Below are 21,139 nucleotides of genomic sequence, written 5' to 3'. Positions count from 1 at the left end.
TGAAAGGCATGTTCCACCACACACAGCTTTTTTTATTGATAGAGATGGGGTCTTGCTAACTTTTTGTCTGGGCTTGTCTTGAACTGTAATCCTCCTGATCTCCCAAGTAGCTAGAATTACAGGCATGAACCACCATGCCTGGTTTGACTTGTTTTTGAGATAAGGTCTAATTTTTTTTTTTTTTTGAGGCTTGCCTCAAACCGTGATTCTACTATCTGCATCTCCTGAGTAGCTGGGATTACAAGCACACATCACCATGCTTGGCCAGGGCACAATGTAATTTTGATGAATGTATTCATTATGTAATAAGCAAATTAGGATCTCTAGTGTATCCATTGCCTCAACACTTACCTGGTTACTTGGAGATAGCAGCTGCCCTTCAGACTCCTTGTGGTAAATCACAGCTCGGAGGCCAGGCACCTTGAGGTCCAGCAGAGCTCCCTTCCTGACCCCAGGTAAAGATGGAAGAGCCAGGTTCTTTCTTCAAAACCTGTCTCTCTTCCCAAGAGCCTGAACAGCTGGTGAGTGGTCAGCTTGGTTTAATGCCCATAGAGAGAAAGGAGTGTCGTGTGTGTTACCCAACCCACCCCCACCTATCACATACACCCTCCCTGAGTGCAGGTGGTAGAAAAAAAGCCTGGAGATATAAACAGATTAGGAAAAGCCTGCCACCTGGCCTCTTCTGCTGCCACCAGCCCTGGGGACTCTGGAGATTAGTGGAAGGCAGCTTTGTTGGGGATAGACATTGAAATGTCAGTTTTAGTTTAAAGGAGCACTTTTTGTTTGGCTTCTAGGAACCAAGGAAAGAAGGCAGACCTCCTGCTTCTTATGTGTCTGCCTGTCTCCGAAATGTGGGGCTGGTTCTTCTGGGGATTTTTGCTTGCTCTGCAGGCTGGTACTGGCACTGCTTCCACCTCTTCATGTGGCAGCCAGAGAAGAAAGACACAAATCATGTGTTGGAGGCAAAAAATGGGTTGTTAACCCACTTTCCCAGGTAGAGGAGGCGAGCATGCAGTGCACAGTCCCTGGCATAGAGAGTTCTCCCACAGGAGGTGCCCCTGCCATGGCTCTCTTGTTCATTCATTCACTTAGTTAACCTTTCATTTGTGAGTTGATTTATCTATTTGTTTGCTCATTCACTGAGCACCAACCAGCCTTCCCTGCCCTCCTCTTCCCCCAGTGATCAGCTTCCTTTTACGTCTCCTATGTGCCTGCCCTGCAGGTGATGAAAACATGGCACAGGAGCACCTCAGAGTCCTCACAGCAGAGTGGGCCAGGCTGGTCCTAATGTAGTTCTGGACACTACAGGGGATCTACCACATGTGTGTCTTTGCAGGTATGAGCCCTGCCTCAGTCACACTGGCCAGTGTCCTACAGGTTAGGGGCGAAGCTCTCTCTGAGGAAGAAATCTGGTCCCTCTTGTCACTGGCTGTTGAGCGGCTCCTGGAAGATCTTCACAACGGTAAGAGAGTGTTTTGTGCAATTGAGTTGTGCAATCTGAGGTACTAGAATGAGTGGGCAAGTGGAGCCCCCTGTGCAGCTGTATTAGGAGTCTGGCCTGTCTCTCAGCCCCATGCTCTATGGTAGAGTAGGAAGGCCTTGTTTTTTCTTGGTCTTGCATAGCATTTAAAGAGAGGCTGGCTGCAGCAATAGGGGCTTCTTCCAACACCGGGGTCACCGATGCTTCACCAGAGATGAGAGGGGGGGGACAGTCCCCTGGGACATCCCATACTCCTTCTGCCAGATGCTGCACTAGTCTACGCCATATCAGAAGACAGAACCTGAGCCACCATGTGTGCAGTCCCAGCTACCAATGAGGTAGTGGTAGGAGGATCACCATCTGAGGCCAGCCCAGGAAGAAGTGTAAGATCCTACCCGAAAAACAAACGAAAAGCAAAATAGCTGAAGGAGTGGTGCAAGTGGTAGAGGGCTTGCCTAGCAAATGTGAGGCCCTGAGTTCAAAACCCAGTAACAACAACAACAAAAAAGAAGACAGAATCCACACAGTGCTCTAAACAGGAGGTTAGTATAACGAATTACTAAACTGTAATACAGAACTAACTGAAAGATAGGAAAAAACCTCAATGTGGTTCTCTAGGGTGGAGGACAGTACCTAAGAGGGGTAAATGTTGAGGGGAGCCCCCTCTTCAGGTTGGGGTTCAGATCTGTTGGAGGAGCTATGTGTGCAGCTCATGATGGTGACATGACTTGCCTGAACAGAGATGGTCCACAGCCATGACCAGGTGAGGCCAGGCAATTGCTACCAGTGGCCAGGTAGCAGAGGGATGGGGGAGTTGGGGATAGCCCTTTGTGGGTGTTGACATGCTCAGGTGAGTAGGAAGATGAGGTGGGCAGGAGGGTTGGAGTTTGTACATTCGTGTGGACACGGTACACAGGAGGTTACCACATGGCCAGTCCAGACCTTGAGGTAGCCAAGGGACCTCTCTTCCTGGGCCTGAGTCCAGGGCAGAGCGTCACTACTGGGTGGTGTCACACTCAGACCACTGACACCGCTCCCCTCCAATACAGCAGGAGACCCCTTGCCTCCCACGATGTCTCTCTAGCACCTCTCCTGAGAAGACTGCATGTTGTGCTCTCTGTACACAGAGATGTTTAAAGATTAGATGTGGAAGGGTAAATGTGGAGCTGTGAGGTATTAAATAGGTAACCGAAACAAACACTGAGAGCCCACAGTCAGATGTGGACTCTTAAATCCCATGACACATAAGATCATATATGCTTCCTCAGGGTGATGGGCCCCAGCATGGGCTGGTGAAGAGAGGCTGTGGATCTGTGCTTTCAGAGTCCTTACACCCTCTCCCCTGTCCTGGGGTTTTGATGAACAGCTACAGAGCTCCCAGAAGACCAGATGTCTTGGGTCATGGTCTGGCTGTAAAGAACTCAGGTTTGCACCAATTTCTAGTTGGACTTGACCACTCTTTATGTTTTACCTTGAGCCTCCCGGGCCACTAATGAATTTGAATGTAAGTGCTAAATTCCTGGCCATGTCTAGTGCCATCTTTAGTAATCCACGTTCCTCTGCACCAGGGTGGAATTTATTCTGTTCTGTGTCTCTCCTTAGTCTTGCTCTTAGTCAGAACCAGAGGCAGGTACTGCCAGGCAGCTGTTAGGCACAATCCCAGGATTGGCCTACCTGATGGCAGCCCTGTCTCTATATCCCTGTCACTTCCTTGGTTTCAGATTCCTTGGACTATGTGGTCTGTCCCTGGTCAGTCCTGCTCTCTGCAGCTGGAAGTCTTTCTTTCCAAGATCACATTTGTCATATAGAGGCTGCTCCATTCAAGGCTCCTGAACTGCTACAGGGACTGAGTGAGGGTGAGAAGCCTGATATGTCACAGGTAAGCTGTGTGGCACTTCTGCAGCACCTGCATCCTGGGACAAGCCTGTCCTGGGGGTGGCACCCCAGCTCCCAGCCCAGCTCTGAGGAGTCTGGCTCTCAACTCTGAGGTAGAATGGGTTAAAGAATGTCGTTCCCAAGATTTCTAGCCAACAACTTACTAGCTCTTGGACAAGGGCAAGTCAACTTCACTGAGCACGTTTCTACATCTGTAAAGCTGGGTTAATGTGACTTAGTGGATCTGGCTATTATCAGCATCCAAAAGGAAGTATAGGAAAATCATGGATAAATGATCTGCACATTGGAACCATTGACAGCATGAAGCAAGAAGCTCCCAAATGACCCAAGATGTCCTCAACTAGTTTATCCTGAGTCAGAACAAAGGTGGAGCAGCTGCAGCATGCTCAGGGTTGCCCTGTTGATGTCATCCATGAAAAGAGATAGATGATCACAGAGATATGAGACAAGACTGCAATCAGATGAGATGACTGCAAATAGCTATTTAGTGACTTGAGAAAAAAGCCAGCACATGCATGCACAGTGTGATGAAAGTTTGTAGGGGTGGGGAGAGAGAGAGAGAGAGAGAGAGAGATTCTAATACACCCGGCAAGGTGTCAGAATGGCAATACTTCTGATATTTCTACAGTGGACCTTTCTAAGGAGAAAAAAAATCCAGTGGACAGTATTTTCAATTTTAAAAAGAAGGCAAGGCAGGCTCACAGTCCTGAGCAGGGCACGGTGGGTGTTTAATCAGTGAGCCTTATTCCTTTCTTCTTGGCCTTCCTCGGGAAAAGCACAGATCTAGGAATGCCGCTCCTCCCAGGAGCTGTTCTCAAACAGCTGCTTTTCCTTTGGGCTGTGAGAAGGAGAGAATGGGGTCTTGGTGGCTTCCAGGTTTGGTTGGTCAGGGTCCACATGACCTCAATTCATGTGCCAACAGTGAAAACATGGAATCCCTGTTGCGTGGCCTTGGCTCTGTGACCCCATCCCCCTCAATGGGCGCCACACTCCAGACCTGCATACTCTCTCCTGATCTGCTGGGGAGCCTTAGGGTGAGTCACTGGCCTCCTGTGTCAGACCCACCCTTGGATGCTTCTAGACTGCCTCTGTTTGGGTGTCTTGGCTGGTGCTCCACCTACATGAAATTGCTTTCCTGTGCCCTGGGCTCAGCTAAAATGCCACATGCTAAGTGTGGGCTGTGACGTTCTGAGCCCTCACTACAGGGCATGCCCATGCAATCTGCAAAAGTGGAGCTAGTTGCCCATGGGAGGAACCCTAGCCAGTGCCAAATGAGAGTTGAGAGAGAACTAAGAAGATAAATTCTTTCTCTCTTTCTTTCTGGATGACTTCAAGATGTGCAAACCTTGAAAGCCTTCCAGAGAAGTACTGAGATTCAGGATTCTGCTGCATGTCTTGCGGGGCTCTGTCCTTGATCCCTTCCTCCTTTTTCCTCACTCCAGTTACCCTGGGTTTATAGCTTCTGGATGCAGTATTGGCATGTAATCCTTGCCTCAGGCTCTGTTTTCCAGAGGACCTGAGTCTTGGGTGCTTTTGGGGTCTTTTTCTGCCTCCCACCCCAGCACTCACTGATGGGTAACAGGCATTGACCCTCTGACTGTAGTTTGGCCTTTACAGAGTGTACATACCTGTGTTCAAGTCAAGAAACAGGAGGGGAAAGGATGGGACCAGTCACATGTCTACTTTTTGTTAGTAAAGCAAAAGTTTTTTCAGAAGTCCCTTAAGCAACTTCCCTCATTTCTTTTGCTGAAATTGGGTGTCATAGTTATTGCTAGAAAGCAATCATGTACTTTTCTCTTGGCAGGTGCATGTCTATTCTTTAGGAATGACTCTGTACTGGTCAGCAGGGTTTCATGTCCCACCAAACCAGGTCTGTAAACAATGCTCCAAGTCTGTCAAATCATGCCTTTAGGTTAATTTGGTGGCTGTGCCAAGGTAGGACCACATCTATTGAAGCTGGGCATACCAAGATTCCTTCCTAAGGCCTAGCTAGACATTGCCAATCAATCTTGGCTCCTTCCTGAGCCTGTAGAAACAGCCCCAGCACACCACTCAGCACAGCACTCCACGCCAACACAGTTAAGGTCACTTGCAGTCTCTGCTCAGAGAAGTAGCAAAGTAGAGGACATTATAGACATGGAAGATAGAGTTCTTTTCTGGACTAAAAAGCTTTTAAAACAGCCCTTCCTGAAGTGAGATGCTCCCTGAGAAAAAGGTCCTGTACTCTACAAATCCTGCATGCTTTTTCCCTGCAATGTCTCTCTCCTGGGGGTATTTCAAAGGAGTATGTTAAAGGCTGTAAGAAGGCTTAGTGCCAAGAAACTTTTTAACTTTGGGTAGCATAGCATTTTATAGTTTTGGACTGCTCTGTGTGTGTGTGTGTGTGTGTGTGTGTGTGTGTGTGTGTATAAAATTTCATCTGACACCTTAGAGTTTCTTAGAAACTAGTGCAAAAGAGCACACACTAGAGAGCCCTGGCCAGCCAACTCATCCTTTTCCCTTCCTCGTTTCCTCCCTGCCTTGTCCAGTCCAACACCCCTGGCCTTTCTGAATGCTTCTTTTTAAGCAGAGATCTATTCACCATCCTCTCTGTGTGAGCTTGCTGTGCTCCTGCTCCTGTCTGCTGCTTCTCTGGTCTCTGCCATCTTTAGGACCGACCTCATGGGTGTGTGAGCCGTGGTCTTGTGTTTGGTTTAATGCTCTGCTATTAATATCTTAAAATTCCTAATAATTGGGATCAAGAGGCTCCACACTATCATTTTGCCCCAGGCCCGGCCCTGCCCAGAGCTTCCTTCTTTTCAGACACATGCTCCTTGTTTGCACCTCTGTGCTGTTGTATCTACTGCCTCTTGCACCGCAGCTCACCCCCCCCTTTCTCTCCCTGGTGAGGCCCTGCTTACTCTTTGGCATCAGTCTGGGTCAACCCCTGCCTGTGTTCTTGCCATGTTCTGTGCTACCTGAGGCCAAGCCCTTATCATCTTGGACTGTCCTTGTCTCTGTGACAGTGTTTCTAATCAATCAATTGGCCTGTGATTTTAAGGCAGGGAACATCTCAAGTAGACATGCAGTCCCAGGTACACAGTGGCCTCTCATTTGCTGTGTGAGTACAGAACACAGTAGCCCGACTGCTGTGACAACAGGCACCTCAGCTGGTACTCCCTTTGAGACAGGTAGTACAGCCTTGCTGCAGAATGACTTGTAGTAGAGATACCGTTAGTTTTTGCACTGTTCAGGTGGGCAAGTGGTCTACCACTGAGCCCCAGCCTCTAACAGTCAGATTTTGAGTCTGAATTTGTGTAAGTGGTGTCCATGTAAATGTATGAAGGAAGTTCTTGTAAGAGACCTAGTTTTTCTTTCACTTGACGTGTGCATGTAACATAAAGTTTGAACCTGGGTGACTGAGCCCTCATCTTGCTTGCTGTTGACAACTCCACAGGGGAAGGCCATAGTCTGAATGTCCCTATAGCTCTCATTCGAGGGGAGAGGCCCCATGAGACCCATCTAACTCACAGGGGGACATGACAGGCTGCTGGGTGAACATGCATGAAAGGCTGTTCTCTGGGGTGATGGGTGCTTGGCTCAGGTGGTGATCCATCTTGTCTGGCACCTGCTTTCTGTCAGCATTCCAAATGCACATATGGGCTGAGGGCATCTGGTTTAGAGAGCATCACACTGTGCACAGTGGGGGCAGAGACCAGTGCTCTGCCTTTGATGGCCTCAATGATGGAGCGTGTATTTGTCCCAAACCCTTCAGAAGGAGCAGGCTTGTGTCTGGGTGATGAGGGAATAAATGAGTGTTAGAGATACCATTTCCAGGGTATTCCAGGGTACTTGGGCTAGTTTGGTCCTGCAGCATCTGCCCCAGTGGTGCCTATATTTCTCACCAACCTGTGCCCCACAGCCCCTGCTGCTCAGCCAGCCAGTGCATGCTCTCCTGCTGGCCATGTGTGAAGACCAGCCTTGCAGGCGGCGGCCGCTGCAGTCAGTTCTGGAAGCCTGTCGGGTCCATGAGGAAGAAATGACTGTTTGCCCAGCCCCTGCCAGCCTCCACGTCAGACGGCTGGTGGGTTTGGTGCTGGGTACCATCTCTGAGGTACAGAATTAGGTTTTGCAAACTGGTGACCACTTGCCATGGGTGGCTATTGAAATTTAGATAAGCTAAATTATAACTAACTGAAATGAAATAAAAATTCAGGGGACTGGGTATGTAGTTTAGTGGTAGACTGCTTGCCTAGCATGTGTGAGACCCTGGGTTTAATCCCCAGCAACACACAAACAAATTCAGTTTCTCAGTTGTATCTGCTACACTTCAAGTACTCAGTTGCCACAGGTAGCTGGCAGCTACCCTACTGGACTAGAATAGTTTTGGTGTTGCAGTTCTATTGGGCAGTACTGCAAAGCCCATGGGCAGACTATGATTACTAACATGGCTTTGACCCTTGGATCTTTCAGTTCTCCTACCAAACCTCAACTCTGGACCCCATTCAACCCCTCCCACAGGGTCTCTGGCCACGCCCTCCCCTCTGCCATCTTGTTTCTGTGGAGGTGCCCCTTGCTGCCCTTGTCTCACTGCACAGCCTTCTTCCCTGTTCATGCCCAATGCCCAGCAAGGGGCCTGGCACATGGTAGGCATTTGGCACAAGTCAGATTCCCTCCACCCTAACACCGAGTTGGAGAAAGTACTCCAGAGGGAGGGTAGTGAGAGAAGGAGAGTTGGATTGAGGACAAGATAAAGAATGAGATGTCCTAACCTGGAAACAGCCTCCTTTTGACCCCCCACCTCCTAAGGAACTCTGGAGCAGGAATGGTGCCTAGAAGTTGGTCTCCCATGATGCCAGGATAGGGCTGGGGCAGGGTGGCAAGCAAGAGGCCCATGTTACACATTGTAAGGTTTTCATTTGTGATGAACTGGAGGGAGGAAAATATAGCTTGGGCAGTTACTCTTATCCAAGATTGTCCAAGATTACTATAGGAGTCATGTGGCTGGAGATGAGGGGACAGCTGGGTAGGTATTGCCAACAGTCCATGGGAAAATGCTACTCCCAAGGCTGGGTGCTGTGACTCACACTTGTAATTCCAGCTACTCGAGAGGCAGAGACTGGGAAGACCACAGTTCCAGGTCAGCCCAGGCAAAACATTAGCGAGATCCCATCTCAATCGGTAAGCCAGGTGTGGTGAAGCACAGCCACATGATAGGTTGTAGGTAGAAGGATCACAGTCTGAGGCCAGTTCCAGGCAAAAACATGAGAACCTACATGAAAAATAACTAAAGCAAAAAAGATGTGGGGTGTGGCTCAAGTGGTAGAACGCCTGCCTAGCAAGCCAGAAGCCCTGAGTTCAAACCTCAGTATTGTAAAAACAAAAAAAATGCCTCTCCCTTCCAGCATCCTTTGTGGACCCCTTCTCCCTGTGTGTATGGACATGTGGCTCCTATAACTGAGCCAGAAGATTCAGTGTGGGAAGAGGGGTATATTTTTCTGAAATATACCCCCTGTCCTTTCTAAGGACAGTGTGTCACTGTCCTTGCTGAGGTTCTGTGTTGATCTACGGCATTTCTATTAGGGACCCACAAAGTAGACTTTCATTCTTATTTAACATTCCCTGGGTTCTGGGGGAGAGCTGCAATGCCTGCTGCATAGAGCGTACAGTGAGATTGGGGAGACAGACAGGCCAAGCAAGCTTAAGGTAGTTGGTGTAACAGATGTGAGTAAAGTGACAGGGAAGGTGATCACAGGGCAGAGGCTGAGAGAGCACAGCTCTAGGTCATGAAGGCACAGTGTTGCTTCCAGGACCACAGTCAGTGAAGAGACTGCACCATGTGCTTGAGTGCACAAGAAAGGATGGCATAGGTTGCTGTTGTGGGTCCAGAGCATGTTCTAGTTGCTGGAGAAGGCAACCTTAGGCTCACACTGGGTAGGGCAGACAATTTACACTGACCTCATTTGACACACAATTTGCATGAGTCTGCACAAACTTCCTCTCCTGACATTGGGCTTTGGCTGTGTGATGCCCTTGACCTTCAGGTGGACCGGAAAGTTGTGGAAGAAAGTGCCTGTGGGCCACAGAGCAGAAGCTACCTGCTCAGGAAGAGGCTGCATCAGGGGAGCAGCAAGAGTCCTGCCCAGACCCTGGACGGTCTGCATCCTCTCAGAGGTGGGTGCAGGTTTTGGGGGAACCTGCTTAGGCCAATGGTGTCCACTCTGTTTTCTCCTGATGCAGGGTTCCAGACATCCCTGCCATGTTGGCAAAGAAACCCTGTGTAAGTGCCACTCTTCCAGGAAGCCCTGGGGAGAATGGCTGAGCCTAGGCCCCCTCGGTATCCCCGGGAACATTTTAACAATTTAGCAGAGTTAATTATAGCAAACATTAACTTTTTTTTTTTTGAGTCTAAATGGTCAAGTTGATGAGAACAAATCAGAACAAGCCACAAAAAGAAAAAAAAAAAAACCTTTTTTTTTTTTTCCCATTTTATTTTATTTTATTTTTTTTTTCATTTTTCTTTTATTATTCATATGTGCATACAAGGCTTGGTTTATTTCTCCCCCCTGCCCCCACCCCCTCCCTTACCACCCACTCCACCCCCTCCCGCTCCCCCCCTCAATACCCAGCAGAAACTATTTTGCCCTTATCTCTAATTTTGTTGTAGAGAGAGTATAAGCAATAATAGGAAGGAACAAGGGGTTTTGCTGGTTGAGATAAGGATAGCTATACAGGGCATTGACTCACATTGATTTCCTGTGTGTGGGTGTTACCTTCTAGGTTAATTCTTTTTAATCTAACCTTTTCTCTAGTTCCTGGTCCCCTTTTCCTATTGGCCTCAGTTGCTTTAAGGTATCTGCTTTAGTTTCTCTGCGTTAAGGGCAACAAATGCTAGCTAGTTTTTTAGGTGTCTTACCTATCCTCACCCCTCCCTTGTGTGCTCTCGCTTTTATCATGTGCTCATAGTCCAATCCCCTTGTTGTGTTTGCCCTTGATCTAATGTCCACATATGAGGGAGAACATACGATTTTTGGTCTTTTGAGCCAGGCTAACCTCACTCAGAATGATGTTCTCCAATTCCATCCATTTACCAGCGAATGATTAAAAAAAACCTTTTGAAAAGCTACTTTGTAAGTGGAATGGCAGGAAAAATAATTTGCAAAACATTATTTATTATTCTAGGTGTGTTAAAAAAGTGCCTTTAAAAATAACCTCCAAATTTCCTATTATTCTCCATTTTTAAACTAAATCTGAGCTTTATTTATTTATTTAGAGATAGGCTCTTCTTAATGTAGTGCAAACTGGCCTTGAACTTGAAATCCTCCCGCTTCCAGCTCCCACACTTGGGATTACAAGTGTGACTCTCTGTGCCTACCTTATTAATTAAAGTTAATGCTTTTTTGTTCCTAAAACAAGGTACTATTTTGCTCTTTGCCAGATTATCCTGTAACACTGCTCTCACCTCCCTGCCTATGACTGTCATTACCGTCTTTGACAAGAGAATACAGACAGAGAGGCTCCGTAATTTCACCAAGGGCACACAGCTAATGAGTGATTTTATCTCACTCTGGGCTGCTCAATTCCAGAAAGTCAGGTCCTTGCCTCCACCCGTGCCCTCCAGCATGCTATTTTAATTAGTTTCAGAGAGAAGCACAGAGACCCAGCACTCCCTGGAGCCCCACCGGAGTGCCTCAACACACAGTTGCTGCAGTTGCTTTGTGACCAGGTAAGGTTTACAGGTGCTGGGAACTTGGAGTGGCACTGCCCATATCCTGCTTGCTAGGTGAGGCCTGTTGCTTCTCCAAAAATGCTATTAGCAAATGAAGAAGCCATGGTTTTGAGGGGCCCAGTGCCCTGTCTCCTCTGGGAGCCACACTCAGGCTCAGGGATGTTGCAGTTAGGCCCCACCACACCGTGCTGCCCAACTGGCAACCACAAAGCACAGCGGTGAAGCAACAACTACTCATTTAACTTGCTGCTCATGGGTTGGGGACTGAGGATGTGCTCAGCTGCCAGCAATTCTAGACCCTCTGGGCATCTTCTGTACTGTGATCTGCTGTAGCTTGCCGGGGTGGGGAGGGGGCTGTCTATTGTCTGGGGGACTCTGGCTCTTCAACAGATCAGGCTGGGGGTTACTCATTGCTCTCATGACAGTGGCAGAGAGAAAGAGAGAGAGAGAGAGAGAGAGAGAGAGAGAGAGAGAGAGAGAGAGAGAGAGAGAGAGAGAGAGAGAGAGAAAGAGAGTGTGTGGGTGGCGGGGTGGAAGACAGAGAGATATAGTTTACCGAAGTGGCCTCTACCACTTCTATCTCTATTGGCCACATCAAACCTCAAGTCCAGCCCAAACTCAAAGGGTGGGAAAATGGACTCCATCTATTGACAGAGGAGGATGTAAAGTCAATTTCAGAGGTCAGGGATCAGGGAGGAAAATTGCCACTGTTTTAGAATCAGTGTAACATTGACTAAATTGGATGAAATCCTACGTGGGTCCACACCTCTCTGGACCTGGAACCCTGAGTGCCTTGTGTTTAGAGGGTTTATTGGTTTAAATATTGCTTTGTGGAGAGCTGTGATGGTGCCTTGTCATCTATGGTTCAGACAAGGGCTTAGGCCACACTTGATGCCATATCCATAGCTGGAGCTTTGACCAGAGATCATAGCTTTCACACTACAATGATTTTTCCTGCCCTAAAACACTATTTTTGCAATGAAACTAGCTCCCCCCATACTACAAATAATATATAGTCCTTCATCATTTAATGGCGGGATACACCCTGAGAAATGGATTGTTGGAGATACCATTGTTGTATGAACAGCATAGTATGTTTGTACCCAGGCATAGCCTGCTACACAAGTAGGCTACTTGTGTGTGTGTGTGTGTGTGTGTGTATAATTTTTTTTTTTGGATGTGGGGTCATGGTAGCCTGACCAGAGGCAGAATCCTGAGGTGGGGGAAAAGCAGACCATGGCCTCAGACCCTTGTCCTATCCCACCTTGTTCTGCAGCTGTATAGCCTTGAATTCTGGGGTCTCAGCTTCCCTATCTGAAGAGTGGCTGTGATAACTCCCCACAGGATGGGGTATGAAGACATGAAGTGGGGGGTGCACCCTGTCCAGCTACCCAATGGCTGTGGCAGGACTGAAGCATCGTCAAGTGCTTCACTGCTTTTCCATCCCTGGCCAGTGGTCTTGCAGGTGCAAGTCCCCACGACTGTCAGGAGAGCCGGCGGCTCAGCTCTGGGTCTGTGCTCTTGGCAGAAGCAGAAAGCTCACAGTCAGCAACTCCTTCTCCAAGGGGTTTCCTGCAAAGAAAGGGAAAGGTGAGGAGAAAAAAGGCTGAAGGGGGCTAAACATGGGCAGGGCTTTGGGGATGGGATCCCTGGAATGAGATCATAGATCTGGACTGACATAAACCTGAAATTGGTGGTTCAGGGTTTAGGCATTTATTGAGTGGCCTCTCTGGGCCAGGTTCTGCCATAGACTGTAGGAATGACATTGACAATGACAGGCCCACCTCTCAGGAAGTTTGGTGTGAAAGGCTGAAGCACAGAGTGGTATGTGATAAAAGAGCTGACAAGGCCAAGGGCACTTGTCCCGGAGGCCTTCTGGACAGATGAAATGCAAGAGTCACAGGTCTGGGACTGCCAGGGGGTCTTCTTTAGGAAGGAGAGAGTCTCCCCTCTGTTTGGCAGAGGGAGTAATAAGATCAGGGGGACTATGGGGGAATTGAGGCTAGAGGGTAACCAGGCTAACTCACTGCAGCCTTGAAGGACAGGTGGACACCATGCAAGCCCACAGAGACGCTAAGCAGATCGGTGTTTCCTAGAGCTTGGAAGGACCCCATCTGGGCAGGGCAGCTCTTCACTGAGGAATGAGCTCCCACTCATTCTCACCATCTGGGAACCTTTGGGAACATCAACCCAGATGTTCGCAGAGGGCCTTTGTCTGTCACAAGGAGATTTGCTTAAAGCCCCTCAACAAATTAGAGATGAGCTTTGAATGACTTCAGGACATCCCTCCTCTTGTGTGGCCCTAGTTCCACATGTCCCACCCAGCCCTCTGTTGACCTCCAAGGCACTTTCTTGCCTTCATGAGCTTGGGAAGTGGTCAAGGAGGGACTCTCTTAGGGTCCTCGAAGAAGCAGTCCCACCTTCAGGAGGCTTGGAGTCATTGGTGTGCAGGGAGCAAAAAAGCTAATACACTGCTTTATTAGCTTTTCTTCCTGATCAACCACTAGAGACATATTCCTTTGACTCTCTCAGGACTCAGACCTCTCTCCAGCTGGAGTTGTGGCCTCTTGAGACTGGAGTCCTGCTGGGCATCCTTGGGGGGGCACATTGCCCTATCACTTGCTGGTTATATGAGCACCAAGTTTATTAGCCTTTTGAGGCCTTGATTTTTCTCACCTGTAAAATGGATAGCGAGCACTCTGCCCAGGATGATGGCTGGCTCTAAGTAACAATGAAGACTGGGACATTTCTTGGGTCACCAGTGTGAAACAAATGTGGAATTTTGTGAAATGGAGAATGAGAACTGCGTGTATACTCTATTGATACACCCACATTTACCAGAGCCGGAAAATATTTTGTTTAAAAAAACTTTTTCATTGCCCATACTATATATTTGTACTATGGAATGTGTTTTACACTTTTGATACATACAAAAGATTGTGTAATTCTGTGTGCATTACAAGTCCACTTCTGTGCACACTTGTAGAGAGCTTTGAAATGGCCAGCTTAGCCTCAGCCCACATCAGTTCTATCTGTTCTGGGGACAGATGGTTTGGGGAAACCAGTCATAGGGGAAGCCAAGATCCCAATCCTTGTCCACTGTAAGAAGCTCTGAATGTTTTCCCCAGTTCTCCAGGCCGGAGTTCGTCCTGCTGCCTGGAGAGGCCCCGGTGACCCTACATCTGCCTGGATCCATTGTGGTAATTATGGGGTTAGACTGGACAGGATGGGAGGGAGATGCCCAGACAGGCAAGCACTCTGACTGTGGTCTTTTTCTGGGTGGGAGGATGGTACTGGAGTTTGAACTCAGGGCCTCATGCTTGCTAGGCAGGTGCTCTACCACTTAAGCCACTCCCCCACCCCCTGACTGGTGTCTTATGTAAGGATGCCCTGGTAGCCCTCCAGACTTGACACAGCCCTGACAGTCTGGTGTCCCTCAGCACCCCCACTTCCCCTTTGAGAGGAACCCCTTGCAGCTTCTGGCCCCATCCTGTTGATCCTCCCACTCAGTCTTTGTCTCTTCATTCTGCCTGGATACTTGTAAATCATCTCTCATGTGCTAGTGCTCACTCAGTCATCTTACCATCTATCTATGTTCATCCACTTTTGGTTATATGCTTTTGACCTCTCCCTCCTTCATTCTTACTACCTTCAGCTTCTTCTGTAGTAGAAGCAGGAGCTGGAATGGGATGAACTGTTCACCCACATTTAGGTGGAAACCTAGCCCATGTGGAGCATCTGTTGACAACTATTTTCTCACTGCACCTAGCAGGTGTATCATCAATACTAGGAGCTATTCATTTCATTACTACTATTCATGTAGCACCCTCAGCCATATGTCAATATCAAACATCTTTAGGTTTGATCTGTTCTCATTCCAGCTGTCTTCTCCTTTCACTTCTAGTCCAGCAGGTATTCCTATACTTTTAACAGACTAATACACACACACAGCAGGGTTTGAACTCAGGGTCTTATGCTTGCTAGGTAGGCACTCTACCTCTTGAGTCATGACACTAGCCCCAGACTGTAATCTTCACCCTATTTTCTTTGGCCCTGCTGGAGAAGCAGATCATATCCTATACCAACACCTATTCTGATTCTTCCATCACCAGAAAGCTGTATTTTTAATTCTATTCAGTTTTGGTATGATTTTCCATATTGTAGCATGCTGTTCTGGAAAAAGGAACCATGTGGCTACATTGGGGCAGTATGAGTTATATCAACTGGGCTTTTAGGCTTTATTATATGATCTCACCACATGTTTGTAGTAGGCGTAGATGTAGATAACTCAGCAGCTATAACGATCGCTATTGCAACAGGAGTAAAAGTTTTCAGCTGACTATATCCCTACATGGAGGGAATATTAAATGATCCCCAGTTATATTATAAGCTTTAGGTCTTATCTTTCTATTTACAGTAGGAGGCCTAACAGGAATGTATTATCTAACTCTTCCCTTGATATCGTACTTCATGACACATACTATGCTATAGCTCACTTCTACTGTGTCTTTTCTTAAAAAAATTATTCATTTATTCACATGTGCATACATTGTTTGGGTCATTTCTCCTTCTACTGTGTTTTATCCATAGGATAAGGTTTCACAATTATAGGATTTTTACATTGATTTCCACTGTTCTCCCACTATATTTTAGATAAAAATGAGCAAAAGTCCATTTTACCATCATATTTGTAGGAGTCAACCTTACTTTCTTCCCTCAACACTTTCTTGGATTATTAGGTATACCATGACAAATGCTTACACTACATGAAATATAGGGTCATCAATAGGATAATTTATTTCCCTAACAGCCGTTGTAACAAATTTTCACAATTTGAGAAACCTTGGTCTCAAAATGAGAAGTTGATTCAGTTGAGCTAACAAATAGAAATCTAGAATGACAACACCTATCTCCTTCACTTTATCAGCAATTTGAAGAACCTACATATGTCAAAGCTCATTAAGAAGGCAAAGAAACGAATTCTCCAAAACTAGTTTCAAGCCATCCTCATAACCATTATGACTTTCTCAATAAACAAAATATTAGCAAGTCATGATATATCTTTGCCAAAGTTAACTTACAGATTTAACTACTATTCCAGTTTGAATTTCAAGATGCCATATCCCCTATTATAGAATTACTTTACTTCCATGACCATACTTTAATAATTGTCTTTATTATTAGCTCATTAGTCCTCTATATCTCACTAATACAAAACACACTATAGATGCTCAAGAAGTGAGAAAACAGTATGGACTGTCTTACCAGCTATTATTTTAATTCTAATCACCATTCCATTCCTTTGCACTCTATATACAATAGATGAAATCAATAACTTCTCATTAACCATAAACATATATATAGGGCACCCAATGGTATGGAAGCTATGGATATATAGACTTTGAAGACTTAACTTTTGATCTCTAAGTAATCCCAACATCAAACTTTAAACCAGGGAACTTATGACTGCTTGACGTTGATAATCAAGTGGTTTTTCTCATAGCAATACCTGTTCTTATCCCAACTTGAGCTGAAGGTGTGCTGCACTGATGAGTTGCATCATGTCTAGGCTTAAATGGATGCTGTCCCAGGACGCCTAAATTAAGCTACCCTTACATCAGCACGACCAGTGTTATTTTCTGGTCAGTGTTCTGAAAGCAGTGGATCAAACCATAGTTTTACACCTACTGCTTTAGAATTAGCACCACTTAGACACTTTCAAAATTGATCAGTGTCTATGCTATGGATACCACTATGACGTGAACGCAGCATTGACCTTTGAAGTTAGAGGATGAGAATAGACTTTCTCATGAAACACCACAACTAGATATGTCCACATTATTTATCATTATCTCAATAACCCTTGCACTATCTATTACTTTTCAACTAAAAATAAATTGGGGCACTATTCTAGGTCCCAATCTATGCTGTAGGAAAAAAATCCTTTCCATGTGGAGCTTACAATCTAGCAGGCAGAGGTAAAGATAGTGAAACGCATACACATAAAAGAATGGCAGGTAGTGATTTGTGCTAAAAACAAAATGAGAAGCCCTGTAAGGATGGAAGAGGATGCAAGACAAGGGGTCAGGGAGGAGGAGGAGAACTGCTCTTTTATACAAGAAGTATCTGAAGAAGCAGCAGTGAGCAGGGAAGGGAAAGATGAGAGGGTGAGAAATGAGATTTTAGGTGAGAATAGTCCAGGCAGAGGGAGCAGGAGGGCAAATGCAGGTGGGCTGCCTTTCCCAGGCCAGCAGGTGAGCCTGAACCTGTAGCACACCTTTGCAGAACCCCTTCTCACAATCACATGTAACTGGACTCATCCTGAGCTCCTTTTCAGGCTCACAGCCCTGTTGTCCTGTGCCCAGCCTGGGTCCAGGAGATTCTCACCCAATGGTGAGCATTTGAGGGTGTGTCCTTCCCATCAGAGCCCATCTGGTCATTTTGGCCTGGCTTCACTGTCACTTGGCTCTCAAGCTTCTACTCAGACCTCACCACCTGGAGGCAGGGCTCAGGGAAGCACTGGCTTGGTGTTCCTCTTCTTCTGGGTTCCTTCATTGTGTTCACATTTGTCCTTCTCCTGTAACTCCAAGAAATGCAGAAAAGCTCCTGGAGCCCTCTCTGGTTGGGTCTGGGTTAGTTCAATGCTTCTAATAGAACTGCCTTGAAGCCCAGTTTAACAAACCGCCTGTCAAGGAATATTCTGCCATAGTACCAGAACACCATCTCCTTAGTATCTGGCCAGTGTGAGCAAGATGTTTGAGCTCTGACTCTGTGTTCATAATAGGGCACTCTTGGTGTGGTTGGCCCCATGCTGGGACATGAAACATAAAATGGGGTGATGATTTTCACATCCCAAGAATGCAAGGATTAAGACACCTAAAGCACAAAATTCCAGAACTTAAGAAGGTTCGTGTATGAGCATGGTATGGATGTCATGGTGATTCACTCTGGGGGTCAATGATCTTTGGAAGATGCATCACACGTAGACTCAGGCCAAACTACAGAGATAGCAGAGTCAAAGTAGGACTGACTCTGGACATTTCTTTACTTCACTGTGCATTGATCTGTGGCACTGGGCCAGTTCCTCCTCTGCCCGTCCCCTTTGAGTCGCCTGTCCGGCCCTCCACCAGTCATCTTTGTATGTGCCCACCCAGTGTTATAGAGAGGAAGGGGCAATTCTCCCAGAGATTCCTTTCTGACACCCTTGAGGTCACATGGCTTCAGTCTGCAGCTCCTCCCCCACCAAGTAGATGGACCAGACCTTCTGTGATGGGTCAACCACCCCTCCCTGCAGGAATGCTTGTGCAATGCTCAGGGTACCAAGACTCTGGAGGAGATGTGAGGGGGTATTGGCCTCACTCTGTCCCTTGCAAACATCTCAACCAGAACACCAAGTTTAAGAACCTATTTGCAATCCTCAGAGGGCATATTTATATAAATTCTGGAGACAGAACCCCCATGGTATCGCACATGCTAGGCAAGTGCTCCATACTGAGCTGCAGCTCCAAGCATGGTGTTTTTAATTTGCTATTTAATGTCATATTCCCTTGGGCACAGGGTGGGCAGAGATCCTCCCAGGTACCTGGGTTTCTATTCTGTGATTCAAGTTCCCCTCCCACCAGCTGCTGCATCCCTGTGCCATGTCCTTGGCAAGATGGAACAGTTAAACTCCCTTCCCTGTGGTGCCAACCCAAACAGATGTGACTCTGAAGGGAGTCCCAGTCTCCAAATGGAAATGCACTGGAGTTACCTGGATTGGGGGTGGGTGAGAGCCTTGTCCCTGCTAAGTCCCCCATGGCAGGGTACAGCTGCTGCCATACCTGCTCTGAGAAGTCTTGGAGTACACATGTTTGCCTGGAACCCTTCCTGTGCTGGCCACCTGCAAAGGGGCATAACTAGGGGGACATATGAACCATAGTTGCCCTGGGTGGCAGAGATTGCCATGTGTGAGGAGGATGGGAGGAGGATGGAAGGAGGGGAGGCTGGGACAAGAGCAGTTGGTAGTCAGATCCCATTGCAGGGAAGTAGGGAGGCAGGACTGCTGGAGCTGCAGTGACACCTACATCTCCTTTCTCCTATCAGTTCACCTAGAAAACACATATTCGAAGATGCAAGGTGGCATCAGACCCAGCAGAGCCTGTTGGTGCTCTGAGTCCAGGGCCTCTCAGCAGCCATCTCACATGAGAATTGCCTAGGCAGTGTTAAAAATAATGACCCTGGGCCTTGCTTCAGACTGATAGAAATGTCTCGGGCGGCCACTTCACCAGCAAGTGACTCAAATGTGCAGTGGGTTTGGGGGAGGGGGAAGGAACCTCAGTGGCTCAGACCACACAGTGCCTATGTGACCAACCCTGCCAGGACTGTGTGGAAAACCCACTCCCACAGTCCTGGTTGCTGGAATGTACAGGCTGCCCCTAGGTACCGGGAGGTCAGGATTTGGCTGCAGGTATGGTCCCTATTGGCAATAAAGCCACACGTTAGCCTCCATCCATGACTGCCCTCCAAGGAGGACTTCCCAGGGAAGTCTGGCAGTACCTGGGTTGGTTTTGGGATAAGAGGATTTGAGGCAGATACTCAGCAAACATTCTTACAGAAGAACACAGACAAGGAATCTGAGCCTAACTTGGAGGACCCATAGGAAGCTGCAGTGTGGGGATGAAGAGGAGATCACGTCATGTGCGCTGTGTGCAAACGCTCAGATAGCACAACAGATGGGAGCTCTGCAGAGTACTGAGTTGTCTGGGAGGCTGTGCTGAGGCCAAGGTGAGGGCAGAGCTGCGGCGGAACTGCCCTGTGGTAGGAGGTGAACCCGGTAATAACCTAAGGAGGCTGATGAGACAGAGGCAGGCTCTGGTATGCATCTATGACTCTGGTGAACACTATCTTGAATCCCCTTGCTCCAGTCCCCTCTCTTCATTGGATTGGTACTTGCCCAAATTCTCCCTGTAGTCTAGAACTCAGCAACCTGTGATCTTCAGGGTTCTGGGGGTCACAGTATCAGGTTGATGGACATACAGGAGTGTGTGATTCATTGATGAGTCATGATGGCAAGCAGAGGCCAAAGATGCTCAGAATGTCTACAGAGGAAGATACGAGCCAGACTCGCCTCTCAGTCTCCCTGGCCCCCACAGAGCCTAGCACATTTGTCTACATTTGTAGACAACTCTGCAACCCTGGGCAAATGTCTTCCCATCTTAGAGCCTTAGTTTCTCATCTGCTAAGTAGGGATCATAAGCATATTCATCTCTTAGGGTTGTTTGACAACTAAATGAGATGATGCCTATAAGGTTCTCAGCACAATAACTAGTCCAAGTCTCATAATTACTGCGATAATTGATACTGTTATTGTTTTCAGACCAAAAAAGGGAAATCATATTTGGCTCTAAGGGACCTCTGTGTGTTTCTGCTGAGTGGACAGTGTCTGGAGGTGAAATGTGACATTGAGTCCACAGCAGGAGCTGTCTTCAATGCCGTCATGTCTTTTGCTAACCTTGCGGAGACCACTTACTTTGGCTTGGCCTATGTGAAAGGTGGGTATCTCCTGGGGACACTGCTGACCTGAGGCCTCTGAGAACCCAGGTACATGGAGACATGAGCTCAGTTCCTTCTAGGCAAACTGCCTGAGACTGGGGTATGTCCCTTTGCCCAACTCAGCATCAGTCAGTACAGTGAGGGACGGATTCAGATGCTTGTGTGAAAAGTCACATGCATGCAGATTGCCATTCTGTTAAGGGGCTTTTTATTTTTCTCCACTGCAAATATCCTTTTGCTGCTGTTGAAAATATTTAACCACTGTTTGTTGTGGTTAAGGGGTAGAAGATAGAGTTGGGATTTTTTGAGTCTTTAGGTGAAGTCCTGTCTTCACAATTTGCTAGGTGTCATGCTCCCAGTGTCCCTCTATTCTGCTGTCTCTAAAAGGAGCTTGTTTGTGATTATAGAATGGGCTTCAGTGGGGCAGGCAGGATATCCATGTCTCTCCATAGTTCTCATCAGCCTTCCACCAAGGTCCCTCTCTCAAAATAAAAAGATGTATTTTGATTGTGATCTTGATCATG

The 21,139-nt window shown here is 47.3% G+C and overlaps 1 protein-coding gene across 1 annotated transcript in view; it reads left to right on the top strand.

Annotated features, from left to right (window-relative positions):
- The first annotated feature begins 1,338 nt into the window (after positions 1 to 1,338).
- Frmpd2 (FERM and PDZ domain containing 2) overlaps positions 1,339 to 21,139 on the top strand; it is an 85,743-nt gene continuing 65,942 nt past the window's right edge. The window contains 9 exon segments of the mRNA XM_074079369.1: positions 1,339 to 1,462; positions 3,202 to 3,359; positions 5,181 to 5,246; positions 7,278 to 7,469; positions 9,400 to 9,529; positions 10,994 to 11,081; positions 12,539 to 12,674; positions 14,213 to 14,284; positions 20,440 to 20,614. Of these exon segments, the coding sequence (XP_073935470.1) occupies positions 1,339 to 1,462; positions 3,202 to 3,359; positions 5,181 to 5,246; positions 7,278 to 7,469; positions 9,400 to 9,529; positions 10,994 to 11,081; positions 12,539 to 12,674; positions 14,213 to 14,284; positions 20,440 to 20,614 (1,141 nt within the window).

This window comes from Castor canadensis, chromosome 7, assembly GCF_047511655.1.
Source record: "Castor canadensis chromosome 7, mCasCan1.hap1v2, whole genome shotgun sequence".
Classification (NCBI taxonomy): domain Eukaryota; kingdom Metazoa; phylum Chordata; class Mammalia; order Rodentia; family Castoridae; genus Castor; species Castor canadensis.
This window is presented reverse-complemented; position numbering and strand designations above follow the sequence as displayed.